This window comes from Ailuropoda melanoleuca, chromosome 7 (assembly GCF_002007445.2).
Source record: "Ailuropoda melanoleuca isolate Jingjing chromosome 7, ASM200744v2, whole genome shotgun sequence".
NCBI classification, from domain to species: domain Eukaryota; kingdom Metazoa; phylum Chordata; class Mammalia; order Carnivora; family Ursidae; genus Ailuropoda; species Ailuropoda melanoleuca.
Window position 1 is genome coordinate 28,388,653 of NC_048224.1, and position 25,371 is coordinate 28,414,023.

The 25,371-nt window shown below is 46.5% G+C and overlaps 1 protein-coding gene across 2 annotated transcripts in view; it reads right to left on the minus strand.

Annotated features, from left to right (window-relative positions):
- Window positions 1-2,039: 2,039 nt before the first annotated feature.
- Window positions 2,040-25,371, minus strand: part of TRIM14 (tripartite motif containing 14) — a 33,328-nt gene continuing 9,996 nt past the window's right edge. The window contains exons 3-6 of one of the 2 annotated variants that reach the window (XM_034664169.1): window positions 12,847-13,080; window positions 11,012-11,174; window positions 9,131-9,223; window positions 2,040-5,973 (exon numbers count right to left, since the gene is read on the minus strand). In XM_034664169.1, coding sequence (XP_034520060.1) covers window positions 5,438-5,973; window positions 9,131-9,223; window positions 11,012-11,174; window positions 12,847-13,080 — 1,026 coding nt within the window. In that variant the 3' untranslated portion in view covers window positions 2,040-5,437. The remainder of the gene's footprint in view (window positions 5,974-9,130; window positions 9,224-11,011; window positions 11,175-12,846; window positions 13,081-25,371) is intronic. The other variant, XM_034664170.1, reaches the window with a different exon arrangement.

Here is a 25,371-nt window from a genome sequence, read left to right on the forward strand (position 1 = left end):
CCCGAAACATACATTTTTGGGCCAGGCACTGGCAAGCCCGTAGGAGGGATACAAAGAGCGAACATGCCAGTCTCTGCTGCAGGCTGGCTGGCCCAGAAGGGGTGGGTGATTTGCTCAAAAGCAAATCACTGTTGTCCAGTTGCTGTGTGGGTACACAGGTGTGTCTGTGTGTGAGAGAGAGAGAGAGAGAGAGAGAGCGAGCTGGCTGCACAAGGTCCTCTTCTTTAAGCCTTCATTCATCCTGCCCGTGAAGCCAGTCCACATGACCTGAACTGTCTCTTCCCTCCAGACCTCCCGTCTCTTCTCCATTGCCCTTATTCCCTCCCCACCCTGGGACTCTGTATCCAGTGAGCTGCGTGGCGGTCACTGGCATCAGAGAAGGGATTGGTCAGGCATCTTGAAGGCTGAGAGATGCTGAAAGCCTGCATATCTCTATGAGCAAAGAGAGAGAAAGGACATTCATTCCTCCTTTCCACAATACGGAGGTCCTGCTGTGTGCCAGGCCCTGCTTGAGGTACTGGGAGACGACAGCGCACAGCCCATGTTTCTTCACAGAGCTTCCACTCAGATGGGGATAAGGCACAGCAAACCATGAGCATAGTAAGTAAATCACAGGAAGTTAGGGAGGGGTGTGTGCAATGAGGGGAAATGGGGCTGTGTAGGGGACATGGGGAGTGTGGGCTTGGTGTATTTGTAGCTGGTGGTGGCCTTTAAGTACGGTGGTCCCGCTGACATCAGCCCTTCCTACTCACAATGAAATTACACACCCAGCTCACAGGAAAGAGCCGCGGAGTTTTGCTTTGTTGTAAAGCAGTGTGAACCTTTCACAGAGAGTCTGTCTCAGACTCCCCTTTGTTCTTCTGAACTAATACTGAGATGAACAATTCTTTCATTTCCAGATTCCTAATCTTTGTTCATATTTATCTGACCTTGTTCACTATCACCCTTGTTTCAGTGTGTACTTGAGTCTCTTTTCAAACGTGTATAATTAGCTGTTTGAAGTTCCTTTACTCGTGAGTGTAGAGCCCCCCTCCCCTGCGGGTTCCAGAGCAGTTTCTGCAAAGGCACTGATTTTTTTTTTTAAAGATTTATTTCAGAGAGAGCACGAGTGGGAGGGGCAAAGGGAGAGAGAAAATTTCAAGCAGACACCACGCTGAGCACAGAGCCTGATTCAGGGCTCGATTCCACAACCACGAGATCATGACCTGAGCCGAAATCAAGAGTCAGACGCTTAGCTGACTGCGCCATCCAGGCACCGTGAGGCACTGATACTTATAAGTGCGGGTGGGGTGGGGAGGGAGTCTTGGGCTGTACTCATGTGTAAGAGACTGCGTCAGATTGATGTGCTATGAAGTGTGATTGAAAATTATCGCCTGTATATGACATGGGTGGGTGAACTCTCTGCCCACAGCCAGTAGCAGCTGGCCACCTTGTGCTGCCCTTGGCTGACCTGAGGGTGGAAGGATTGATATGCCAACATACCTTTTAGTCCATTCTGATTGGGAAGCTCAGGTCTAGAAGACATCATTGACCACCTGCCTGGTGGGAGATGCACAGACGGGTGCCATTGGAGAGTTCATGGCCTGTTGGGTGCAGGCACCTCTACAAACTGTACCCTACATGTGTGAATTGCTGGGATGTTTTCTAGAGGTCATGGGAGCCACGGATGGGAATCCTGGGAGTAGGGATGGGAGAGGAGGCATGGCCAGGGAAGGCCCCCTGGTGGTACTTTAGTTCAGCCTTGTAGGTTGAGAAGTGACAGAGGGAGGAATCTTGGGATTTAAGGCACAGACTTGGGAAGTGCCATTGTCCAAGGACATTCAGGTGATGGTTTGGCAGGGTGTGGTTCCATGGGGATGAAGGATTTGGAAGGCTGTCAGAAAGGAAGCAAGGGGGGTGTCTGGGTGGCATAGCTGGTTAAGCAGCCAACTCTTGATTTCAGCTCAGGTCGTGATCTTGGGGTCGTGAGATTGAGTACCACATCAGGCTTTGTGCTCAGTGTGGAGTCTGCTTGAGATCCTCTCTCCCTTTCCCTTTGTCCACGCCCCCCCCCCCAGGCTCATGTTCTCTCTTTAAAATAAATAAATCTTAAAAAAAGGGAAGGAAGGAAGCAATGGCCCTAAAGCCTGCGGAGTTTGGACTTTGTTCTATAGGTGGTGGGGAACCATGGAAGGCTTCTGGGGATATGCTGGACTCAGATCTGGCCCCCCACTCTCATGCTTACCACTAACCTCACCTCACACGCAGCTTGGCTTCTTGAGAAGGCTGTCCCCTCCTCATAGTACAGACTCCTGCCTACCAGGACCAGGCCGTGCAGGCCCACCTGTGCGTATCCTCTGCTGGGCTGATGTCATTATCCCCTGCTCCCTGACAAAGTAGACTGCAGAAACAGAAGAGATGCAGAGGCAAGGAAGGGTCCCTGGAATCTCTAAGAATCAGTAAGTGACCACAGATGGCTTCCATGTTGCTAAAGGCTGATCACAGAGATGCCAAAAGCTACGTAATACTGTCTTGGACAGGAACAGCTAGAAGGGAGGGCTTGTTTGTACACAGGCAAGCACTAAATGAGTTATATTCATATGCAGTGAACTCCCCATCACTGGCACTATTCAACCTGGGACCAGCGGACTACCACAAGAAAGTTGTGGAAGGGACGCGAGGTGAGTGAGGTCCTGTCCAGGCCTATGTGCTGTCTACTTGAAGCAACATGAACCTCCAGTGAAGAACACAGTTGAATGCTGTGCACATCTATTAAACCACAGATTATAAAATTAATGTCATTTAAAAAACATCTGCAAACAGTTTGCTGTATTAAGAAATTTCTGTTAAGTATAAATCTGAAGGAGAATTAGGTAAGTGATTTTATAGTCATGGACCCCAAGGAAACTTTAGTTCTGTATTGAGAATATTCAAGGAGGTTCCTGCTATTGCAGGGTGTCTGCTGGGGATGCTGATGGGTCCTGGCATGGTACAGTACTGTGTCGTTTTTAAAGCAAGTTCATAACCATTGGCTCATTTGAGCCTCCCAACACTAGTAGGCAGGGTCATTACCCCCATTTTACAGATGACTCTCTGAGAAGTGAAATGACTAGCCCGAGGTCACAGGATTGCCCTGAAACTGCCGTTTTCTGGCTAGCACACACAGGTCTTGATACAGAGTAGGCATTGGATCAAAGCCAGTTTTTGTCCTTTACAGTCCAGCTCTGTCTCTGATACATGAATTCCAAACTCAAGTTCCACTCTGGGTACAGGACCTCATCTCAGCCCAAGGAAAGTAATCCAAAGGCAGACTCAGTAGGCCAAAGCGAAGCACCACAGGTGAAACAGGAGCGAGCAGGCACCAGCCAGAGACCAGCTGTGTTCACCCGAACAGTATGGCCTGGTGGACGTGAGCACGACCCCACCTCCACCACTGGCTCTGTGACCTTGGGCAAGTTACTCATTCTGTATCTCAGTTTTGCCCTGTGTAGAATTGGGATAACTTTCTACCTCCTAGGGATGATGTCAGGATCGAATGAGTTAATAGTTGTAAAGCATTAGAACAGTGCCCGACAAAGTAGCAGGTGCTGGTGTTAGTTGGCCCCGACTGCCACGGGTCTGGAAATAAGTGTTTGCAGGGATAAACAGACATGTAGGGTCAAGCGCATCCACCTTCTTCTGTCAGGAATGCCCTGTCAGAATTCAGCTCTGGGTCATCCCCAGTAGAATTAATTCCCCTTTTTTCAGGATTCCCAGAGCAGTGTGCTTAGACACTATGCTATCTGTCCAGCTAGAGTTTTAAGTGATTTGGTTACAACCAAAGGCACTCTTAGGGTTCCTTCTGCCTTGATTTCCACTTTATTACATTGCCCTGTATGAAAGTGGCATTTTTAGGTCAGAAAACGATTGGAAATTGGCGTTTTTCTGTGGTTCGAACCACGAGTGGGTTTCAGCCTGTACCTTCTTCTCCCTACCCCTGCCCTCTTGCCAACACCTAAGAAGATACTTTAACGCAATATGATTTCCAAACCATCTGGGGAATTTGACAAATAATGATGCTAAATCTTCAGAACTGAGGCACAGACCCAACGAAGAGGCCTTCCCCTTCCTTCTAGAGGAGCTGGCCTGTGAAGTCCTGCTGGTTTGGCCTTCTCCATTTCTGTCACTTCTTAACAGAAAATGAGGTTCTCTGGGGTTTTTTTGGCAACACCTGCAACCGAGGGATCAGAGGAGCATGGGGATGTCTGGGCTGTCCAGACCTTACTCTTAGCTCCTCCTCTTTTAGTTCCAAGACAGTTGGGAAAACTGCCTGTGGTTGCTAAGCAACAGTCACCCGCTGATTCCTTCCCAACATCCCTTGAGGAATGAATAAGCAGTAAAATCTCCCACATTGAAAGCTGGGCTTGAAGAGCTGGGACAGGGAGCAAGTAAAACACTTGCCTTGCGGCTCGGGGGTGGCCCAACCCTTAATCACCATGGGTAACTTTAAGGAACTTTCTTTTAGGACCTTAGTCTCCCCAAATGTCCAGTGAGGTCAGGCTGGGTGATTCATGAGGACTTCCCAGCTCAGCTGTTCTCTGATTCAGTGATAGCCGGCTGCTGGTCATTGACGTGTCTGGGAGGGAAAGGGACACCCTGAACTTTACAGGGCGGGGAGGGTATAAGACATAGCTGCCCTTGGAAAGCTTCCAATCTAGTTGGAAAGCAAGGTCCCAGATTTGTGGCTGTCATAGTAAGAGAGGTTCTTGTGGCTTGGGGAGACTTCCTGTGGCAGTTAAGCCAGGGGAAGGCTGAGACAGGCAAAGGGCAAAGGAGTTTGGGGGCAGACTACAAAAGCCTTGAATGTTAAGGTAAAGTGCCTGCTTTTTTCTCCCTGTGGTCCTTGGGAACCTCCTGGTAGTTCTAAGGTTAAATGAGGTTTTCGGCACAGCACTCTGGCTGTGCAATGAAGGATGAGATGGGAGAGGGTTCAGGCCCCAGGGTGTTAAGATGCTCTTGCTGCTGTTCTGAAGAGAAGTGACATGGACAAGCTGAAGCAGAGTGGAGAGGAGGAGGCCGACCAAAGGGATATTCGGGAGAAAGGGCTGGATGACCCATTCATTCATTCATTGTGTGCGTACTAAGTGCCAGGCCTTGCTGACTCTCCTAGGAGGGAGAGAGGCCTGAGGCTGAGGACGGTGTATTCTGACATGTCACTTGTGGGTGGCACCTGGACTCAAAGCACTGGTGTTCATGCCCTGGTGGTGGTGGTGGTGAAGGTCCGATGGAGAGACCCGGCAGAGGACCTGTGTTGAAGGCATGTTTGAAACCAGCCTAGGAGAGGAGTTTTCAAAGCCCAGGGCATGACCAGTGGGGGAGAGGAGGGGGATGCTTGGGGAGCTGGCAGTAGAGCAGCCCCATAGGGTCTGGTGAAACCAGAGCAGTGGAAGGCCTAGGGCAGTCACGCCGGTCTCGGCCCCTAGGGCAGCCGGGAGATGCTGATGGCCCCTTCCCAGAGCCGCAGAGCCGGGTAGAGCGGCTCCTGGAAAGCGGCGCGGAAGGTATGCAGGTGGCTCATGCCGCCCGACACGTCGTAGAAGGAGAGGATGCCGGCCTCATAGTCCAAATAGACGCCAAGACGGTCGGGGTCGTCGCGGGGCCGCAGACGGCTGCGCTGGCCGTCGTGGAAGGCCCAGTACTCGAGGTCGTAGCGCTTGAGGCACCAGGACTGACGGTTGCAGCCCAGGCGGGCAGCGGCCGAGGCCCCGCAGCGCCGCAGGGAGGCGTAGGCTGCGCCCACCCACCAGCCGACGCCCGCCTCCTGCACATCCACTTCCCAGTAGTGGCGGCCGGCGCCGTAGCAGTCACGACCCAGCACCTGCCACAGCTTGTCAAAGCGCAGCGCGGGCGTGGGTCCCAGGCGGCCCCATGGGCCGCAGCGCACTGTCAGGCGGTCAGCGGAGAGGCGCAGGCGCGCGTGCATGGTGTCCGGCTCCAGCGTGGGCGTGCGTGCATCTGCGGAGGGCGGGGACACGGGGGGGGGGCACACCTGGTGGGTGGGGCCAGCGCAGCACCCCGCCCCCGGGGGCCGGCTGGGGTTGCATCCGGGATCCCCACAGCTTCACCGTATAAAATGAAACACCCGGGAATTGCCAGTGGATAAATAAAAAGCCACCCTTTTAACCCTGATCACCTCCAAGGAGGTGGCTGGGGGACACGGGAAAGTGAAAATTTCACTAAATTTTGTGCCATAGAATTTGTTGGCAATTTCTAAAAATTCAATTAAAAAATCCTATCCCTATTAACGCTTGGATATATAGCCTTCCCATTTTTATCTTGCCGCTTTATAGTTTTTCTTATTGGTATCGTGCTGTACATAGTTTGGGTTAATCTTTTTAAAATTTGTTGATGTATTTATGAACATTTTACCCTATCAAATAATATTCTTTTATCAGAGCGTTTTAATGGTGACCGTAAGATTTTGATTTGTTGGGTGTATTATAATTTACCCTATCCCTCCCCCTTCTCAATATTTAGGCCTTATTTTTTTATTTTTTAAAAAGATTTTATTCATCTGTCAGAAGCAGGCTCCCCACTGAGCAGAGAGCCCTAAGTCAGGCTCTAGCCCAGGACCCTGGAATCATGACCTGAGCCAAACGCAGACACTTAACTGACCAGGCGCCCAATATTTAGGCTTTAAAAAAAGCTTCTGAAAACACTAATATAATTACATCTTTATGCATCTGATTATTGCTTGAGGATGTATTCCTAAAAGAGGAATTGCTGGGTCACGATGGATAATTTTGCTTTTAAGGCCTTTGTAAATACTGCCAACTTGTATCCCAGAAATGTCGCGCTGACTTAACTCCCAATAATCATTCTCACTGCATTATACCACATCTATAGACATGAAAAACAAAGTCTAGGGGCGCCTGGGTGGCTCAGTCGTTAAGTGTCTGCCTTCGGCTCAGGTCATGATCCCAGCATTCTGGGATTGAGCCCCACATCGGGCTCCCTGCTCAGCGGGAAGCCTGCTTCTCCCTCTCCCACTCCCCCTGCTTGTGTTCCCTCTCTCGCNCCCTGTAAAAAAAAAAAAAAAAAAAGTCTAGATGGTAGGGTATGTGGATAGTAGACACTGCTGAATCGTTTTCTCCATAATGTTTTGGAGCTTCCTGTAGTGAGGTTTTGTACATCTTTTGTTAAGATTTATTCCTGATTTTTTCAATGTCACTGAAAATAATGTTTTTAAAATTTCATTTTCTAATTGTTTATTGTCAATATATAGAAATATGAGTTTTGCAACTGATATTACATCCAACAGTTCTAAATTCACTTAATATTCTATCTTTTGATTATTTTAGATTTTCTATAACTGTCTAGGAATAATGATCCTCCCCCCCCCCCCCCCCTCAACGCACTCTATAGGACATCTAGAACAATGTTGCACATCCTTTTCTCCCACTCCTGGGTAAGTACCCACTCCTGAGTAAGTACCCAACAGAAATGCATACATATGTGCACCAAAAAAACATGCACAGGAACGTTCATAGCAGCATCATTCACTACAGGCCAAACCGGAAACAATCCAAAATGTCCTTCAATAGCGTAAAGTCTGCTGTATTCATACTGTGGAATACTATATACAGTAGTGAAAACAAATACTTCTGTGCACAATAATATGGATAAATCTCCTGAATATTGAGTGACAGAAGCAAGACACAAAAAAGTGCAATCTGAATGATCTAGTCCTATAAAGGCCAAAGACAGGCAAAACAAATTTACAGTGTCCAGAATCAGGAGAGTAGGAACCCTTGGGGAGTAGTGAATAGGAGGCTGCATGAGGAAGGCTTCTGGGGAGCTGGAAATTTCCATTTCTTTTCTGAAGGAGGTTACAGACCGTATTTACTTTTAAAAAAATGATTGGGGCACCTGGGTGGCTCAGCTGGTTAAGCCTCCAACTCTTGGTTTTGCCTTACAGGGTCGTGAGATCGAGCCCCGCCATGGGCTCCATGCTTGGTGCAGGGTCTGCTGGAGATTCTCTCCCTCTTCCTCTCCCTTCCCCTCTGCTCTCTCTAAAAATAAATAAAATCTTTTTAAAAAATGAGCAGCACTCCTTTGAATTCTGTACTTTTATATATTTTATATTTCAAAGTTTACTTTAAAAAGCATATGCCCAGTAATTCCACTTTGAGAAATTACTCCTATAAAATAATAAGTGAATGGATATCCCTTAGCTCATTTTTTAATTCAGCAAGTAGGTACAAGAATCGCTATTTATTGCAGCCTTATTTATAGAAATGAAAATGTAAAGCAGCCTAACTGCCCAGCATTATGAGATTGGTTAAATGTGGCCTATTCATTCAATGGAATACCATGCATCTTTAAAAGTAATATTTAAATCTATTGAAACAGAAAATTGTTCAAGGTATACTGTTAAATAAAAAATTTACAGAAGAATATAATGTGATCCCATTTTTAAAAATCTGTACACATATATGCTTTTAAAATGTCTGAAAGAAGGTATGCCAAAATATTAATAGCAATTTTCTTGGGGAGGCAATTGTTTTCTTTTTATATATCTGTAATTTCTTTTTTTATATCTGTAATATCTAATTTTCTGTAAGAAGCTTGCATTACCTGTGTAATTTTTTTAAGGGAATAAAGATTTTCACAATATATCACTAAGTGAAAACACGGGTTACAAAACAGCACGTATAGTATAAAATATGTTTGTAAAAAATATATATACATTAAATACATCCGTGTGTGTGTGTGTGTGTGTATACACCAAAAAAAGCTAACAGGGCAAACAGCAATAGTAGTTATCTATGGGAAAGTGATTTTCTTTAAAAAGTTTTTTTGTTTCCTAATTTTTCTACAATGAACATGTATTAATTCTGTCTTTAAGATTTTTTTATTATTATTTTTAAGTAATCTCTACACCCAACACGAGGCTCAGATGACTCCGAGATCAAGAGTCCCATGCTCTACCGCCTGAGCCAGCCAGGTGCCCCTTATTTCCGTTATTTAAAAACCAGTAATAAAGGTTGAAAAAACCCAAGTTGGGTCTGTTAGGGAAAAAAAGGGGGTGACCTCCATTTCTGTGACCCTTCCCCCACCCATGTGCCTGGCCGTCTCCACCCTCCCTTTGTTCCCCACTCCAACAGCTTACATTTTAAGAAGAGTGATCGCTCTGGTGAGGGGCTTGTTTTCAACAAGGAAACTGGCGTGGTGCTCGTGGAGCCTGAGAGCTGGCAGTTCGTGTCTGTAACAGATTGTGAGACATTAGTTCCTGGTGCTCATGCAAGCACAGCAAATTACAAAATGCACTAAAAATATTACAAAACTGGAGATTTGCATCATCTCTCTCCCAGAAGTGCATGCAAATTTAAGCAGTAAATGCAAATTCAGGAATTCACGACAGGAATACTCTAGGACAATACTCAGGTCTGAGGAGAAGTGTATTTCTGAGAGTGGGAAGTAAATTCAGGCCAGTGAGTGAGCCCTGAACCTGGGGAAGGGACAGCAGGCTCAAGGTGGGCCGTAAGAATCAACGATGTATTCAACAGTCAAGAATGGGGGCAACCGCCTGGCAGACATGCAAATTCTGGGATAAAACGGAAAACGAGAAATTAGATCATTAGAAAAGGTCATGTCCAGGTCTCATTCCAGTGCGAGGGAGTTCAAGGGAAACCCAACCCATGGTCCCTGTCTTCCACAACTCTATCAGGTAAAAGAGGTGAGAAGTGAGCTCACCTGAGCTCCTGCCAAGGCACGAATGCTCCAGGTCACAGAGAAGAGAGAGGAATCAGGGCAGACATCATGGAGGAGGAAGCACATCAGCTAGCCCTTGAAGGACAGGGAAGATTTGGACATCCAGAGAAAAGGATGGGAGGCTAATACCAACAAGAGGGTATTAGCGGGAGCACAGGCATTAAGGGCCGGTGCTTGTAGTGGCACGTAAACTGGGGAGCCATGGAAGGTGTCTGAGTGAAGGCAGACAACTTCCAAAGCTCTCTGGTGGGGAGTGAGTGGGGCAGGGTGAGCATGGAGGCAGAGGCTCTGCCCGGAGCTCGGGCTGAAGTCAGGCAGGAGAGACGGCAAAGGGGCCGGGGGAAGAACTGCAGTGGCAGACGAGCCAGGGCTTAACTGTTTACTGGGAGCAGACTGAAAGTCGAGCAGCAGCAGACCGGGGCGGGGGGGGGAGATGCATGTCCCCTTCTCAGACATGCCGTCTCCACGTCCCCATAAAAAACAGCTCCTTCTCCTGTTCCTCCTGTATTCTCCTCACCCTGCTGTATTTTTCTTCAGAGCACTTACTGCTGACATACTCAGTTACTACTGTCTGTCTAGCCCCCAGAACTCTGAGCACCACAAAGGCAAGACCTTTGTTGTTGTGCCCTGCGTGCCTGACAGAGAACAGGGGCTCAGTAAGTGTTCTGGAGGAATTAGAGAGCGGAGATAAATGAATGCACAAAGGTATTTCTGAGCACCTGCTTTGTGCTAGGCCTTGCAGAGACCTTGGAGCAGGACTCAGTGGCTCTTGCCCTGTGGGCATTTACGACAGGCAGGGCGAGGTTCTTGTGTCCAGCTTGGCCTGCCCCAGGCCAGAGGTCTGGCAGGGCATTGGGGGCGGGGCAGAGGGGCAGATGGCCAGCACACCTGGCCTAGGGTGGTGCGGAAAGGCTTCCGCATGAGCACAACTGGGAGGGCCCTGCAGGGATCGTGGGACTTGGCCAGACAGAGGGAAAGGAGGAAGGGGAGTTGGCCATTCCGGCTGGGAGCCCAGAGCAGGCAAAGATAAGGTGCAGCAGAGTCCTGGGAGCGACTTAGGGGCAGAAGCAGGGCAGGTTGGTTGGGAGAGGCAGGACAGGGTCTCAGAAGAGGAAGGAGGTGAGGTCTGGAGGGTGGGCAGGGCCTCGCCCAGGAGTCCTCCACCGCCCAGCTGTGGGCCTTTGTGTGGAAGAGGCATGATTTAGGTCTTTGCAGCCGTCTGTGGGTTAAAGGGTACTAGGGGAGTTAAGGACACAAGGCTGCTGACGCGGCAACTTACTCTCCTTAAGGCGAACGTCCAGTGGCGTCTGTACCATGCTCTGCATGGCGTCCACGAGGCCCTTAAAGAAGCTCTTGACGGGCTCGAAGGAGAGGGGCTCCGGGTAGCACAGCTCTCCCAGGCTCATCTGCTGCTGCATCTCCTGCTCGACGGCCCTGTACTCCTGCGAGCGTATGCGGGGCTCAGGGTGGCTCTGGGAGCAGCGGGTGCTGTCCCAGCCGCCACCGCTGCACCCTGGGACAAACCCAGGCCAGCAAGGGTGGGCCCCACTCTGCCCTGGCACCTGGGAGCAGCCCAGGCTGTGCCCCCGGCAGAAGTGCAGAATTGGACACTTGTTAGACATCCTTTTGCTAGCTTGCTTGGGCTGCACTGTAAATAACTATTTCTGAGGTTGTCTCCCCACCGCAAGCTTTCAATGTCAAGCAGGGGCCTGATGCGAACAGGTTGTTCAGTGTATATTTGATGAATACACGAGTGAGCAAATAGAAGGAGGAATGATCAATGATGAAAGAAAAACATTCTTCTCTGTGGAAGCATCCCTTTGTATTAGATATCCCTACCAAGTACCATTATTTTTAAGGAAACAGACATGTACTCCTCTGTGCACCTTGCCCCTCTTGAAGTATAATATCCAGTGTGCCTAGGAAAGCACCCCAGAACTGTTAGGTGTACTCTTTGTTAGCCAACAACAAGACACACAGGCTGACCTGACCAAGGCCACATACACGCACAAGCCTAGAAATATTTGCCGGGGACTGGCTTAACTGGTTTTGTACTGACTGATTTACTTGTCGGTCTTATTTTCCAGCCAAAGCCTAATCTGTGATTAGACTCAGTGACACCTGTATTTCGTTGTTCCACAAGCCTGTAAAGCATCTTACAAAGGTTATCTAATATGGCAAGATTTTCCTCTACAGTGAGAAAACTTCAGCGAAGAGAACACCGGGAGAGAAAGTAAGCTGGAAGCCAGAGTGAGATGAGGAACAAAATGTATGCCACTAGGTCTCCGCCAAGCCATTTGAAACCTGTGTAGCTCTGAGATTCCCAGAAGCCAGGCAAAGAAGGAAACGGGAAGGGTTACATGAGCAGGAAAGCAATCCCAGTGCACAGGGGGCCGCGCAGGAGTATCGACAGGAGAGGGGAGTCTCTCCCGTGGTTCCTTGGGAACAGAAGCACCATTCTAAACAATGCGTGTTCACTAAAACAGCAGTAAATCACAGGGGCTATTTCCTAGACTCTCCCTCAGTACAAGGTAGCAGCCTCCAATGGAGCCCAGTGGCCAAGGAGTGCCATCCTCCTCTCCCCTTTGGGCAAACTGCAAGTCACCTCTTGGAGCCTGCTCGGTAGCTAGAAGGACACCTGCCTTTCCAGGAGGGGGTCTCGAGAGTGGCTGCACAGGCAGAGGGCCGGGCAGCTGTGCTGGTGGTTCTGGACTCAGGCTGACCTGGGTTCTGATCACAGCTCTGCCGCCTACCAGCTGTGTGACCTCAGATGAGTCACTTCACCCTCCCTGGGCCTCAATTGCTTATTCATAAAACGAGGTGAGAATATCCACTTTGCAGAGTTTTAGTAAATAAGAGAGCCAAGAAAGAGAAAGTGCTTGGAACATAGAGCCCCCCGCCAAATGGTGGCTGTTAATATTATGTCATTAGTCCAAGATGTATATACTCTTGCTAACAATGCCTGCTTCCTTACCACTTGTGTGGGGCCAAGAAAGCCTGCATGCTGACAAGGCAATTCTCTGTGTATGCACTCAGTGCATAAACCCTGTGTTTATGCAAGTAACCAAGACGAAATGCGAGGGGACGGGGTGGGGGGCAGGAGCCCAGCAGTACCTGCAGCAGCTGTATGGGATCGGGCTCCTGGCTGATGCTCCAGACCTTGTTGGAGAGACTGTGCATGCCATCTATTTGCTCTTTGCAAGATTCGATTTGCTCCCTGTATGCCTGGAGGGTTAGCTGCGTGTTTTTATCTATGAATTTCTTGACCAGCACTTCCTCTTCTTCAAGTAGTTGTCTGAGTTCAGTGAATTTTCCTGTCAGCCAGGTTTTACTTGACTCTGCATGAGCCTGAAAAGAAACCAGTTGCAGATGATGTCACTGCCAACCAGGAAATCCGGAATAATCAACATGAAACAAATTATTATAACCTCTAAAAAGTGAGCTCAGAAGGGTGGCCAGGCAAGTGTAAGATCGGCTTGTAAAAACTCCAGCTTTCCCAAGTACCACCTATAATCAGTTGGAAAATGCGTGGAATCTAAAGATAGAGGGGAAAAAAGAACAAAGTACCTGAAAATAAACCTAACAAAAATTGTAATGAACTACATAAAGCATAAAATTGCACTAAAAGGCATTAAAAAAACCAAAAAACCCAAACCTCTGAATGTGTAGAAGACCATACTCCCAGCTAGAAAGATTCATTATAGTCCACAAATTTATTGCAATCCCAGTCTTAATATGTGGATTAAACAAATGGTAAATTATATGATGCTGGAGAATAAGTGTTAAGAAAAGCCAAACATTGCTTTAAAAAGATCAATGAAGGATAAGCTGCCTTATTAAACATGAAAACAAACTGTAAAGCTACAGGATTTAAAACCGTGTGGCTTAGGCATAGACAATGACCAAGAGCACAAAGGAGTTCAGAGATGAACTCTCTGGAGGCTAGGCTGGGGGAAAGATGGCAGAGGAGGGGGGACCCTATCTCAGCCGGTCCCCTGAATCGAGCTGGATAGGTACCAGACCATCCTGAACACCCACGGAATCAGCCTGAGACGCAGGAACATACATCTGGATCTCTACAAATGAACATCTCCAGCGCTGAGTATTGAGGTACGAAGTGGGGAGCCGTGAATCCGCACAGATATCGGAAGATAAACGGAAGGGGCAGGGAGCCGCCGCGTTCGGGTGCCGGGAAGCGGTAGCCACCTGCACGGGGGAGCGGGTGGACTCGCGGACCGGCACCCGCGAGAGAGCAGACTGAGACCGTGAGCCGGGGAACCGGCGCAACCAGTCTGAAAACCCGAGCTCTGAAGCGCACACTCGAACTAGACTGAAACCGGGAGCTCAGGAGCGCGCACACGACCTAACTGAAAACCGGCACTCCGGAGTGCGCGCGAACCACACTGAAAGAGAGCTCGGGAGCGTGTGCAGGAACCGGGAGCGGCTGGTGGTGTTAGAAGCACAAAGGACAGAGATGCGCCAGCCCTGGAAGTGAGGGCTGGGATACTGGCTGTGGGGCGCACATCCCGGGAAGCTGCAGGGATTTTAGCAGCACCGACAGAAACAGAGTTAGAGTGGCCAGGAGAGCTCGGCGGAGAGCAGACTGCGATCCCTCTGTTGTGAGACAGAGGCTGGGATTCGTCCGCTGCTGCTCTGACTCTCAGAAGAGGCACAGCAAACCACCGGGGAAAGCCGCCAGAGAACAAAAGCCTGGAAATACCGGCTCACAGTGTGCCCATCCCCATCCCCCCTCGCAGGAGACACGGAGACTCTACCCAAACAGGGTTGCCTGAGTATCGGTGCGGCACTCCCCCAGAAGGCAGGCTGAAAAATCAAGAAGCCCACATCCCTAAGGTCCCTATAAAACAAGGGCGCATGGCCTGGGTCCTGGTCAATAATTTGGGCTCTGGACAACCCTGCAACCTATCCTCATCAGAATGACGAGAAGGAGAAGTCCCCCCAAACAAAGAAAAGACAATGAGTCTGTGGCCTCTGCCACAGAACTAATGGATATGGATAGAACCAAATTATCAGAAATGGAATTCAGAGTAACAATGGTCAAGATGATGTGTAGACTTGAAAAAAATATTAACGAAAACATTAACGAGAATATAGAATCTCTAAGGGCAGAAATGAGAGCGAATCTGGCAGAAAGTAAAAATGCTATGAATGAAGTGCAGTCTAAACTGGATGCTTTGACTGCAGGGTAAAGGAGGTAGAAGAACGAATTAGTTAGAGGATGAGATGATAGAAAAGAAAGAAAAAGAGGTGGCATGGGAAAAAAGAATCCAATTTCAGGAAACTAAGCTGAGGGAGATTACTGACTCAATGAAACGTTCCAATGTCAGAATCATTGGCAACCCCAAGGGGGTGGAGAAAGAGAGAGGTCTAGAAGAGATATTTGAGCAAATTGTAGCTGAGAACTTAACCTAATCCAGGGAAGGAAACAAGCATTTGTGTCCAAGAGGCAGAGAGGACCCCTCCCAAGCTCAATGAGAACAGACCAACACCACAACATATAATAGTACAATTTGCAAATCTTAGATCCAAGGAAACAATCTTGAAAGTGGCGAGGGGGAAGAGATTTCTTACATACGGAGGAAGGAACATCAGAATAACGTCAGACCTGTCCACAGAGACCCGGCAAGCCAGAAAGGGCTGGCAAGACATACTCAGAGCACTAAGTGAGAAGAACATGCAGCCAAGGATACTGTATCCAGCAAGGCTGTCATTCAGAATGGGTGGAGAGACAAGGAGCTTCCAAGACTGGCAGATACTGAAAGAATATGTGACCACCAAGCCAGCCCTGCAAGAAAATATATTAAGGGGGGTTCTATAAAAGAAAGACCCCAAGAGTAATACAGAAGAGAAATGTACAGAGACAATCTTTAGAAACAAGGACTTCAAAGATAACATGACATTAAAATCATATCTCTCAATAATCACTCTCAATGTGAATGGCCTAAATGCTCCCATTAAACACCACAGGGTTGCAGATTGGATAAAAAGACATGACCCATCGATATGCTGTCTACAAGGGACTCACTTTGAACCTAAAGATACATCCAGGCTGAAAGCGAAGGGATGGAGAACCATTTTTCATGCCAACAGACCTCAAAAGAAAGCTGGGGTAGCAATTCTCATATCAGACAAATTACATTTTAAGCTAAAGACTGTAGTTAGAGATAAAAAGGACACTATGTTATTCTTAAAGGGTATATCCAACAAGAGGATCTAGCAATTATAAATATCTATGCCCCCAACAGGGGAGCAGCCAACTACATAAGCCAACTGCTAACCAAAATAAACAGACATATAGATAATAATATGTTAATAGTAGGGGACCTCAACACTCCACTCTCATCAATAGACAGATCACCTAAGCAGAAAATCAACAAAGAAACAAGAGCTTTGAATGACACACTGGACCAGATGGACCTCATAGATATATACAGAACATTCCACCCTAAAACAACAGAATACTCATTCTTTTCAAATACACATGGCACTTTCTCCAGAAGAGACCATATACTGGGTCACAAAACAGGTCTCAACTGATACCAAAAGACTGAGCTAATTCCTTGCATATTCTCAGACCACAATGCTTTGAAACTGGAACTTAATCACAAGAAAAAAAATTGGAAGAAACTCAAACACGTGGAAACTAAGGACCATCCTGCTTAAGAATGTTTGGGTAAACCAGGAAATTAAAGAAGAACTTAAGCAATTTATGGAAACAAATGAGAACGAAAACACATTGGTCCAAAACCTATGGGATACCACAAAGGCAGTCCTCAGGGGGAAAAATATAGCCGTTCAAGCCTCACTCAAAAGAATAGAAAAATCTAAAATACAGACCCTGTACTTACACCTTAATCAGCTGGAGATGGAACAAAAGAACAGGCCTAACCCACGCACGAAAAACGAACTAATTAAGATTAGAGCAGAGATCAATGAATTAGAAGCCAGGAATACAGTAGAGTAGATCAATAAAACTAGAAGCTGGTTCTTTGAAAGAATTAATAAGATCAATAAACCACTGGCCAGACATATCCAAAAGAAAAGAGAAAGGACCCAAATTAATAAAATTATGAATGAAAGAGGAGAGATCACGACTAACACCAAGGAAGTAGAAACTATCATTAGAAACTATTATCAACAACTATGTGCCAATAAATTAAGCAACCTGGAAGAAATGGATGCCTTCCTGGAAACCTATAAACTACCAAGGCTGAAACAGGAAGAGACTGACAACCTACATAGGCCAATATCCAGTAACGAGATTGAAGCAGTGATCAAAACTCTCCCAAAACACAAGAGTCCAGGGCCTGACGGAGTCCCAGGGGAATTCTACCAAACATTCGAAGAAATAATACCTATTCTCCTGAAGCTGTTTCAAAAAATAGAAACAGAAGGAAAACTACCAAACTCATTCTATGAGGCCAATATTACCTTGATCCCCAAACCAGGCAAAGACCACATCAAAAAGGAGAATTACAGACCGATTTCCCTGATGAATATGGACGCCAAAATTCTCAACAGGATCCTAGCTAATAGAATCCAGCAGTACATAAAAGGATTATCCATCATGACCAAGTGGGATTCATCCCTGGGATAAAAGGGTGGTTCAAAAGGGTGGTGAATCAAGGATCAATTCACAAATCGATCAGTGTGATAGAACACATTAATAAGAGAAGAGACAAGAATCATATGCTCCTCAATTGATGCAGAAAAAGCGTTTTACAAAATACGGTATCTTTTCCTGATTAAAACCCTTAGAGTGTAGGGATAGAGGGTACTTTCCTCAATTTCATGAAAACCATCTATGGAAAGCCCACAGCGAATATCATTCTCAATGGGGAAAAGCTGAGAGCCTTTCCCTTAAGATCAGGGACACAACAAGGATGCCCACTCTTGCCACTATTATTCAACACAATACTAGAAATCCTTGCAACAGCAATCAGACAACAAAAAGAAATAAAAGGCATTCAAATTGTAAAGAAGAAGTCACACCCTCTCTCTTCGCAGATGACATGACACTTTATCTGGAAAACCCAAAAGACTCCACCCCCAAATTACTAGAACTCATACAGCAATTCAGTAATGTGGCGGGATACAAAATCAATGCACAGAAATCTTGCATTTCTATACACTAAAAATGAGACTGAAGAAAGAGAAATTAGGGAATCAATCCCATTTACTGTAGCACCAAAAACCATAAGGTATCTTGGAATAAACCTAACCAAAGAGGTAAAGGATCTATACTCTACAAACTACAGAACACTGATGAAAGACATTGAAGAAGACACAAAAAGATGGAAGAACATTCCATGCTCATGGATCAGAAGAATAAACATAGTTAAAATGTCTATGCTACCCAGAGCAATCTATACTTTCAACACCATCCCGCTCAAAATACCAATGTCATTTTTCAAAGTGCTGGAACAAACAATCCTAAAATTTGTATGGAACCAGAAAAGACCCGGAATTGCCAAGGAAATGTTGAAAAAGAAAAACAAAGCTAGGGCATCACATTGCCTGATTTCAAGCTATACTACAAAGCTGTTATCACCAAGACAGCATGGTACTGGCACAAAAACAGACACAGAGACCAATGGAACAGCATACAGACTCCAGGNCAGAAATGGACCCTCGGCTCTTTGGGCAACTAATCTTTGATAAAGCAGGAAAAAACTTCCGGTGGAAAAAAGACAGTCTCTTCAATAAATGGTGCTGGGAAAATTGGACAGCTATATGCAAAAGAATGAAACTCAACCACTCTCTCACACCATACACAAAGATAAACTCTAAATGGATGAAAGACCTCGATGTGAGACAAGAATCCAATAAAATCATAGAGAAGAACACAGACAGTAACCTCTTTGACATCGGCCACAGCAACTTCTCTCATGACACGTCTCCAAAGGTAAGGGAAACAAAAGCAAAAATGAATTTTTGGGACTTCGTCAAGATAAAAAGCTTCTGCACAGCAAAGGAAACGGTCAGCAAAACAAAGAGGCAGCCCACAGAATGGGAGAAGATATTTGCAAATGACACTTCAGATAAAAGACTGGTATCCAAGATCTATAAAGATCTATAAAGAACTTCTCAAACTCAACACCCAAGAAACAAATAAGCAAATCAAAAAATGGGCAGAAGATATGAACACTTTTCCAATGAAGACATATGAATGGCTAACAGACACAGAACAGAAAATGTTCAACATCATTAGCCATCAGGGAAATTCAAATCAAAACCACACTGAGATGCCACCTTACGCCAGTTCGAATGGCAAAAATTGACAAGGCAGGAAACAACAAACGTTGGAGAGGATGTGGAGAAAGGGGATCCCTCCTGCATTGTTGGTGGGAATGTAAGTTGGTACAGCCACTTTGGAAAACAGTGTGGAGATTCCTCAAAAAGTTAAAAATAGAGCTACCCTATGACCCAGCCATTGCACTACTGGGTGTTTACCCCAAAGATACAGATGTAGTGAAGAGAAGGGCCATATGCACCCCAATGGTCATAGCAGCATTCTCTGCAATAGCCAAACTGTGGAAGGAGAGAGATGCCCTTCAACGGACAAATGGATAAAGAAGATGTGGTCCATATATACGGTGGAATATTACTCAGCCATCAGAAAGAATGATTACCCAGCATTTGCATCAACATGGATGGAACTGGAGGAGATTATGCTAAGTGAAATAAGTCAAGCAGAGAAAAACAATTATCATATGCTTTCACTTATTTATGGAACGTAAGGAATAGCAGGGAGATCATTAGAAGTAGGAAGGGAAAAATGAAGGGGGGGAAACAGAGGGGGACACGAACCATGAGAGACTATGGACTCTGGGAAACAAACTGAGGGTTTCTGAGGGGGGGCGGTGGGGGATTGGGATAGGCCAGTGATGGGTATTAAGGAGGGCACGTATTGCATGGATCACTGGGTGTTACACACAAACAATGAATCATGGAACACTACATCAAAAACTAAAGGATGTACTGTATGGTGACTAACATAACATAATAAAAAAATAAAAATAAACATAAAAAATAAATGAACTCTGTGTGCGTGCACATTTGTGTATGTGTGCATGTGTGTGTGCGTGTGTGTGTGTGACAGAGATAATGGTGGCATTTCAAATTACTGGGAGGAAAGAGTGAACTATTACATAAATGGTATTGGTACAACATGCAATTAACCATGGTTTTGAAAAAAAATTTTGGTAGATCCTCATTTTACACCATATATAAAAATAACTGCAAATGGAACCCCACCTAGGAAGTAGCCTTGCCAGAAGATGAGACTCGACGTCTGATCACTCTAAATTTAACTTACAGATCCCATTTAGAGGACATACAGGGAATGGAGGGACATAGTAGTCCTCAACTTACGAAATATGCCAACCAAATGCATTTCGAAAACTTTATTTCACTTCTCATTCAAACAAAACATGACATTTATTACGCAGTTGGGAATGTGACCACTGGTTGAATACTGGAGGATATAAGGGAACTGTTGTGAATTTTCACAGGTGTGATGATGATAACATGGCTGTGCATGTTAAAAAAAAAAAGCATCATCTTGTGGAAATAACATGCTAAACTTTTACAGATAAAATGATATATCTGATATTTACTTCTAAATATATGGGTATGTTTGAGGTTTTCTACAATAAAAGGTAAACCAACAAAATAGAAATTCCACATAGATTAAAGCACTGTTATACATTTAAAAAATCTATCAGAATGAAATACAAAACAATTTTATTTCTAAAAATTTGAGACCTCTGTAAGAGGAGCCTAAAACTCAGATAGCTAAAAGGTAGCCACAGTGGGTATGATCACATAAAAAATGAAAGTCTTCTTAAGAGGGAAGGTTCTGTGGACAACGGCTCCATGACATACAGTCATCCATCACACACAGTTAAAAAAAGAAATCATTCAATTTAAAATGGACCAAATGCATGTAAGTGCCAATAGCCAGATGAAGGGGTACCCGGCCTCTCAAATAGTCAAGGAAGTGAGCAATGTACCAGAAAATACTTTCTGGCCATCAGCCTGGAGGAATTCTAACTGACCAATAATAGCAGAGCCTGGAATGGTGTGTGGAGTAGGCACTTACCTACACCGTGGGTCACGGCGTCTACTGGCACTGCATTTTTAGGGGACAATGTGATGATGCCAAAATTGTAAATGCATCCATCCTTTCATGCAGCAGTCCTCTTGCAAGAATTGATCTCAGAAAATGTTTTCACACACGCATGGACATCTGTGTGCCAAATGCTCAGTACAGCACGGCTGGTGATAAAGTTGGGCAAAATTTTCTATATGGGAAGTATATCTATGTTCATTATATACACTATGTGGCATTCATATGATGAAATAACAGGGAGTGAGTAAAAAGAAGGCAGGTTCTGATACACGCTACAATATGGATGGGCCATTAAGTCATGCTAAGTGAAATAAGCCAGACGTAAGAGGACAAATATTGTATGAGTTCCTTTTATGAAATATCTACAATAGGCCCGTTCGCAGAGACAGGAAGTAGATGAGAGGTTGCCAGGGGCTGGCGGGAAGGGAAGGAATTGCTTAGTACTTACAGTTTATATTTGAAGTAGTGGAAAATTTTTGCAAACACAGAGCGGTTGTAAGTGTACAACACTGTAAATGTCATCAGTCCCACTGAATCGTACACTTAAAAATGGTTAAAATGGTAACTTTTATGTTACGTATATTTTACCACACACATGCGCGCGCAAAGAACGCATATGCCCTGGCATGGAAAACTCCAAGACACCACGTGAAAAGGAGCAAGTTACAGAATAATACATATAGAATGACCCTATTTCTGTAAAAGATAACTAAACAAAAATTATGTACAGATACAGGTATGCCCGCCTCCTGAAAGTTCGCACGGGTCCACTTTGCTTTTCCGAAAGACCTATGTTAGTATGGTAATGGTTTTTGTCCTAAAAGCGAAAATCCTCTTCAGGTTTCCTTCAGTTAGAAAAAGGGTATTAATGTAAGTCTTTCCTAAAACTGAAGTGGCTTAACTCAAACTTTCAAAAAGCGGGGATGCCCTTTCCTCTATGCCCTTTCTACCCACAAAAGGTTTCAGAGAGTGCTACTCTTGGATAGCGGGGTGAGGGGACCTGTCTATGCATCTGTATGTTTGCAAGTGCATTTATTTTGTTTTTTAAAAAGATTTTACTTATTTATTGGAGAGACAGACAGCACGCACACAAGCAGGTGCAAGGGGCAGAGGGAGAAGCAGACTCCCTGCCGAGCCAGGAGCCCAATGTGGGACTTGATCCCAGGACCCCAAGATCATGACCTGAACTGAAGGCAGACGCTTAACCAACTGAGCCACCCAGGCGCCCTTGCAAGTGCATTTAAATGTCTGTTAGTTCTAGTCATGTTTGGGAAAAGGTACGGGATTGGGGGATGGTGAAGAGGTACCCCCCATCTGGCAGTTTCTATAGTTCTATACTGTATTCTAATATAGTACCGTGAACATTTTTAAAAAATGAACACGTGTTCACGTACTATTAGTATGATTAAAAAAACAGAAAATCGTTTTAAAAGAATCAAAGCAAAACATAGGTCAGCCTCTTTCCTCAGCCCCAGCATCAGCCCACACAGCAGAACAGCCCCCTGGTACTTGGTGGGCTGGCTCCCCATGATGTCACGTTCTGTTCTGAGGGGGGCAGGAGCACGTGGTTTGGCGTGATCTACGGAGCGAGTGGCCAAGTCTGTTTCCTGTACAGTGCTGTAGGCAGTGCTTAGGTCCTGAGGCAAGCTGGTACCAACCACATGCAGTATAGGGTACACTGCCTTGGGCTAGCCCGGGAATTAGTCTACTTGACAACATGGTTTCTATGGCTCAGGGAACATGGACACCGATCTCTCTCTACTGAACGACCCAATAAAGGAAAGGAAATGTGTGCCAAACTCTCGATTTATAGACACATTTTGGAGGCAACGTGTGTAAATGGAGCACCTTTCATTAGAAACCAAGAGAGCAAAAAATCTCTTGACCAGTTTCCACAGCTCCACTTAGTAATGTACAAAACAAGCGTAATGACACAACACATTGTTGTAACCTCAGTCCAGGAGTAACTGTTTGGAAACTTCCACAAGAAAACTTAACGTGTAGGCAGATGAGGCTGATCATGCAAATGTTAAAAAGAATGAGAGAGAGAGGGAGAGAGAGAGAATGGGAGGGAGGGAATTCTGGCAATGAAACAAGGAAGTATGCTGTCTGGTGGTTTGGGCCACATTAATTCAAAGTGAAACTGGATCCCACACTGGAGTGGGCTGGGGCCGGGGAGGGCCTGAATAGTCTAGTTGAAAGGTTAGGGACTGGGGACAGAAGGAACTTGGGCAGCGACAAAGTCCACTCATGGAGAGTGGGGGATTTTGTACCCGAACTGCCGGCTGCTATGTGACTCCATCTCGGCCCAGGGCCCTGGAGGCCTGTCTGGGTCCCGCGGAAGGCGAGGAGCCTGCGAGGAGATGGAAAGGGCTGTTTTGCTGATATCTCAGTACGACTTTGGATAATGCTTCTATGGGCGCCTCTGAGCAGTGTCCCACTGCTCCCGAGCCCTGCCCTATTCCTGTTAGTTAGGATGTCCTGGCAACTTGGACAGGTGGCCATGGCCTTGCCCAGCGGGGGTGGCAGAGACTGGTGGCATCATCACAGTCTACAGCAGCATGGCGTGGCTGAGTCCTCATCTTGCCTATTCTCACCCTCGCAAAGGCTGCTTTCTGCCCCATCACTGGTCCCCGGACCCTACGCGGTGGTTCAGTCCCTACAGCTCTGGTGGGTCACAGGGAAAGGCACAGAGCCCAGGAGGTGTTTATTTCCCTCCCCAGGGTGCCAGGCTAGGCCTCTGTGCCTCAGGTCCATTTCCTGTCCTTCCCCCATCCTGCTTGGTAGGGAGAGGGGCTGACTCCTGCATGCGAATTTCCAGGCTGGGTCTGGTCAACGGGAAGAGGAACTAGAGAGAAGTGAGGGGGAAGGAGCAGCCAGGGTGTCCGTCCCGCCAGGCAGTGTCTCCATGAGAGGCTGCATCCCTGTGTCCCCTCTACCCTCCAGCTCCCGCAGGACAGGCCCGCTCTGGTTCCAGCTCCAACCAAGGTGGCCCCGGCCCCCTGCTCTATGTCATCACACGTCCTCCCTTGTCTGTGCAAGCCGGGGGCGAAGGCGCCTCCTGCCTGGGCTACTGCCTCACCACCCCTGGCTGGCTTCTCTGCCTCTCCCACGCTGTGTCACCATTCCCTGCATTCGCCCCCTCTGTCCCAAACCCTCAAAGTGGCTTCTGTCTTCCTGGGTGGGCCCTGATGGATACGGCTGCAGCCCCAGGTCCTCCTCTGCCTTACTGTGGGACCAGCAATGTCTCACTTCTTTTCCTGGGTGCCCCCATCTCCGAGGACCACTTCGGCTCTGCCAGCCTCTGTACATCGTAACTCCCTGCCCATGTCTGGATTCAACAGACAGTAGCCAAACTTATCTATATGTTTATTTTTACAGTATATATATTTACATAATTTTTCCCCTCTTATAAAAGTATCAAAAGCTCCCTGGGGAAAAATGGGAAGCTTCCAAAAGAAGAACATAACCGCTCTGCTACCCTGACACCTGATCCTTGTTTGAGTTAGGGCAGCAGGCAAGGGGTGAGTTTTCCATCCACCTGTGTGCTCCGGCCCCCTGAACAGGCATGATGGAGAAGGAAACAGCCTATCAACAAGGATGTCAGAGAAAAAGCATTTCATGGGTGTTGGTTGAGGATTAATGGCCAAGGCCTTCTTGATTGTTCTCTGGAAAGAAGTGGTTGGTGAGGCCTTGTTTACTGGTTTCTGAACAGTGGACTTTGGACCACGTGTTTTCATTTGCTTACAAAGGTGTTTTATGGATTAATTTCCAGGCGAATGGCCTTTTCCCTAGCAATGCCTCTGCATAAGAAGCACCGAGCAGCACGGCTGTCCTCGACCTCTGTGCCACAAAGCACACAGGTCACAGTTCAGCAGAATGCACGAGAGTCCTAGACATGTGTGCCCACGGAGCCGAATGAGTCACTTCTAGGAATGTGTCCCGAGGGAATAAATTAAAAACATTCACTGCAGTGTTATTTTATGTCAGTGAAAAACTGCAAATGATCTAAATGTTCAACATTAAGAAAATGGCTTAATCACGGTGGATCCATATAATGGAATATACAGTCTCTAATACTGACACTGATAAAGAACTTTTAATGACGCAGGGAAGTGTTGTGACCTTGAACAAGCCACAACAAAACCCGCATATATAAAGTGACATATAGTTTTGGTCAATAAGGGAGAAGGAGCTGCTGTGGAAATCCCCCTTCCTCGTTCAAACACAAAAATGCTGACACGCAATGAGCAAATTTTTAAATTATATGACTAAGCTCAAAAACAAAAAGCAAACCCACAAACAAACGACAAAAAGCAGAAATCCTTAGTTGCCCAAAACAAAGAGGGAACTTGCTGGCAGAGCCGTGCAGAAGCTGAACTGAGTGACCCTGGGAGGGGTGGAGGCTACGACAGCCACAGCACACTGGGGGCCCAGATGTCTTGCAGGGTGCTCTGGGTGCCTGCACACGGGAAAAACTCCAC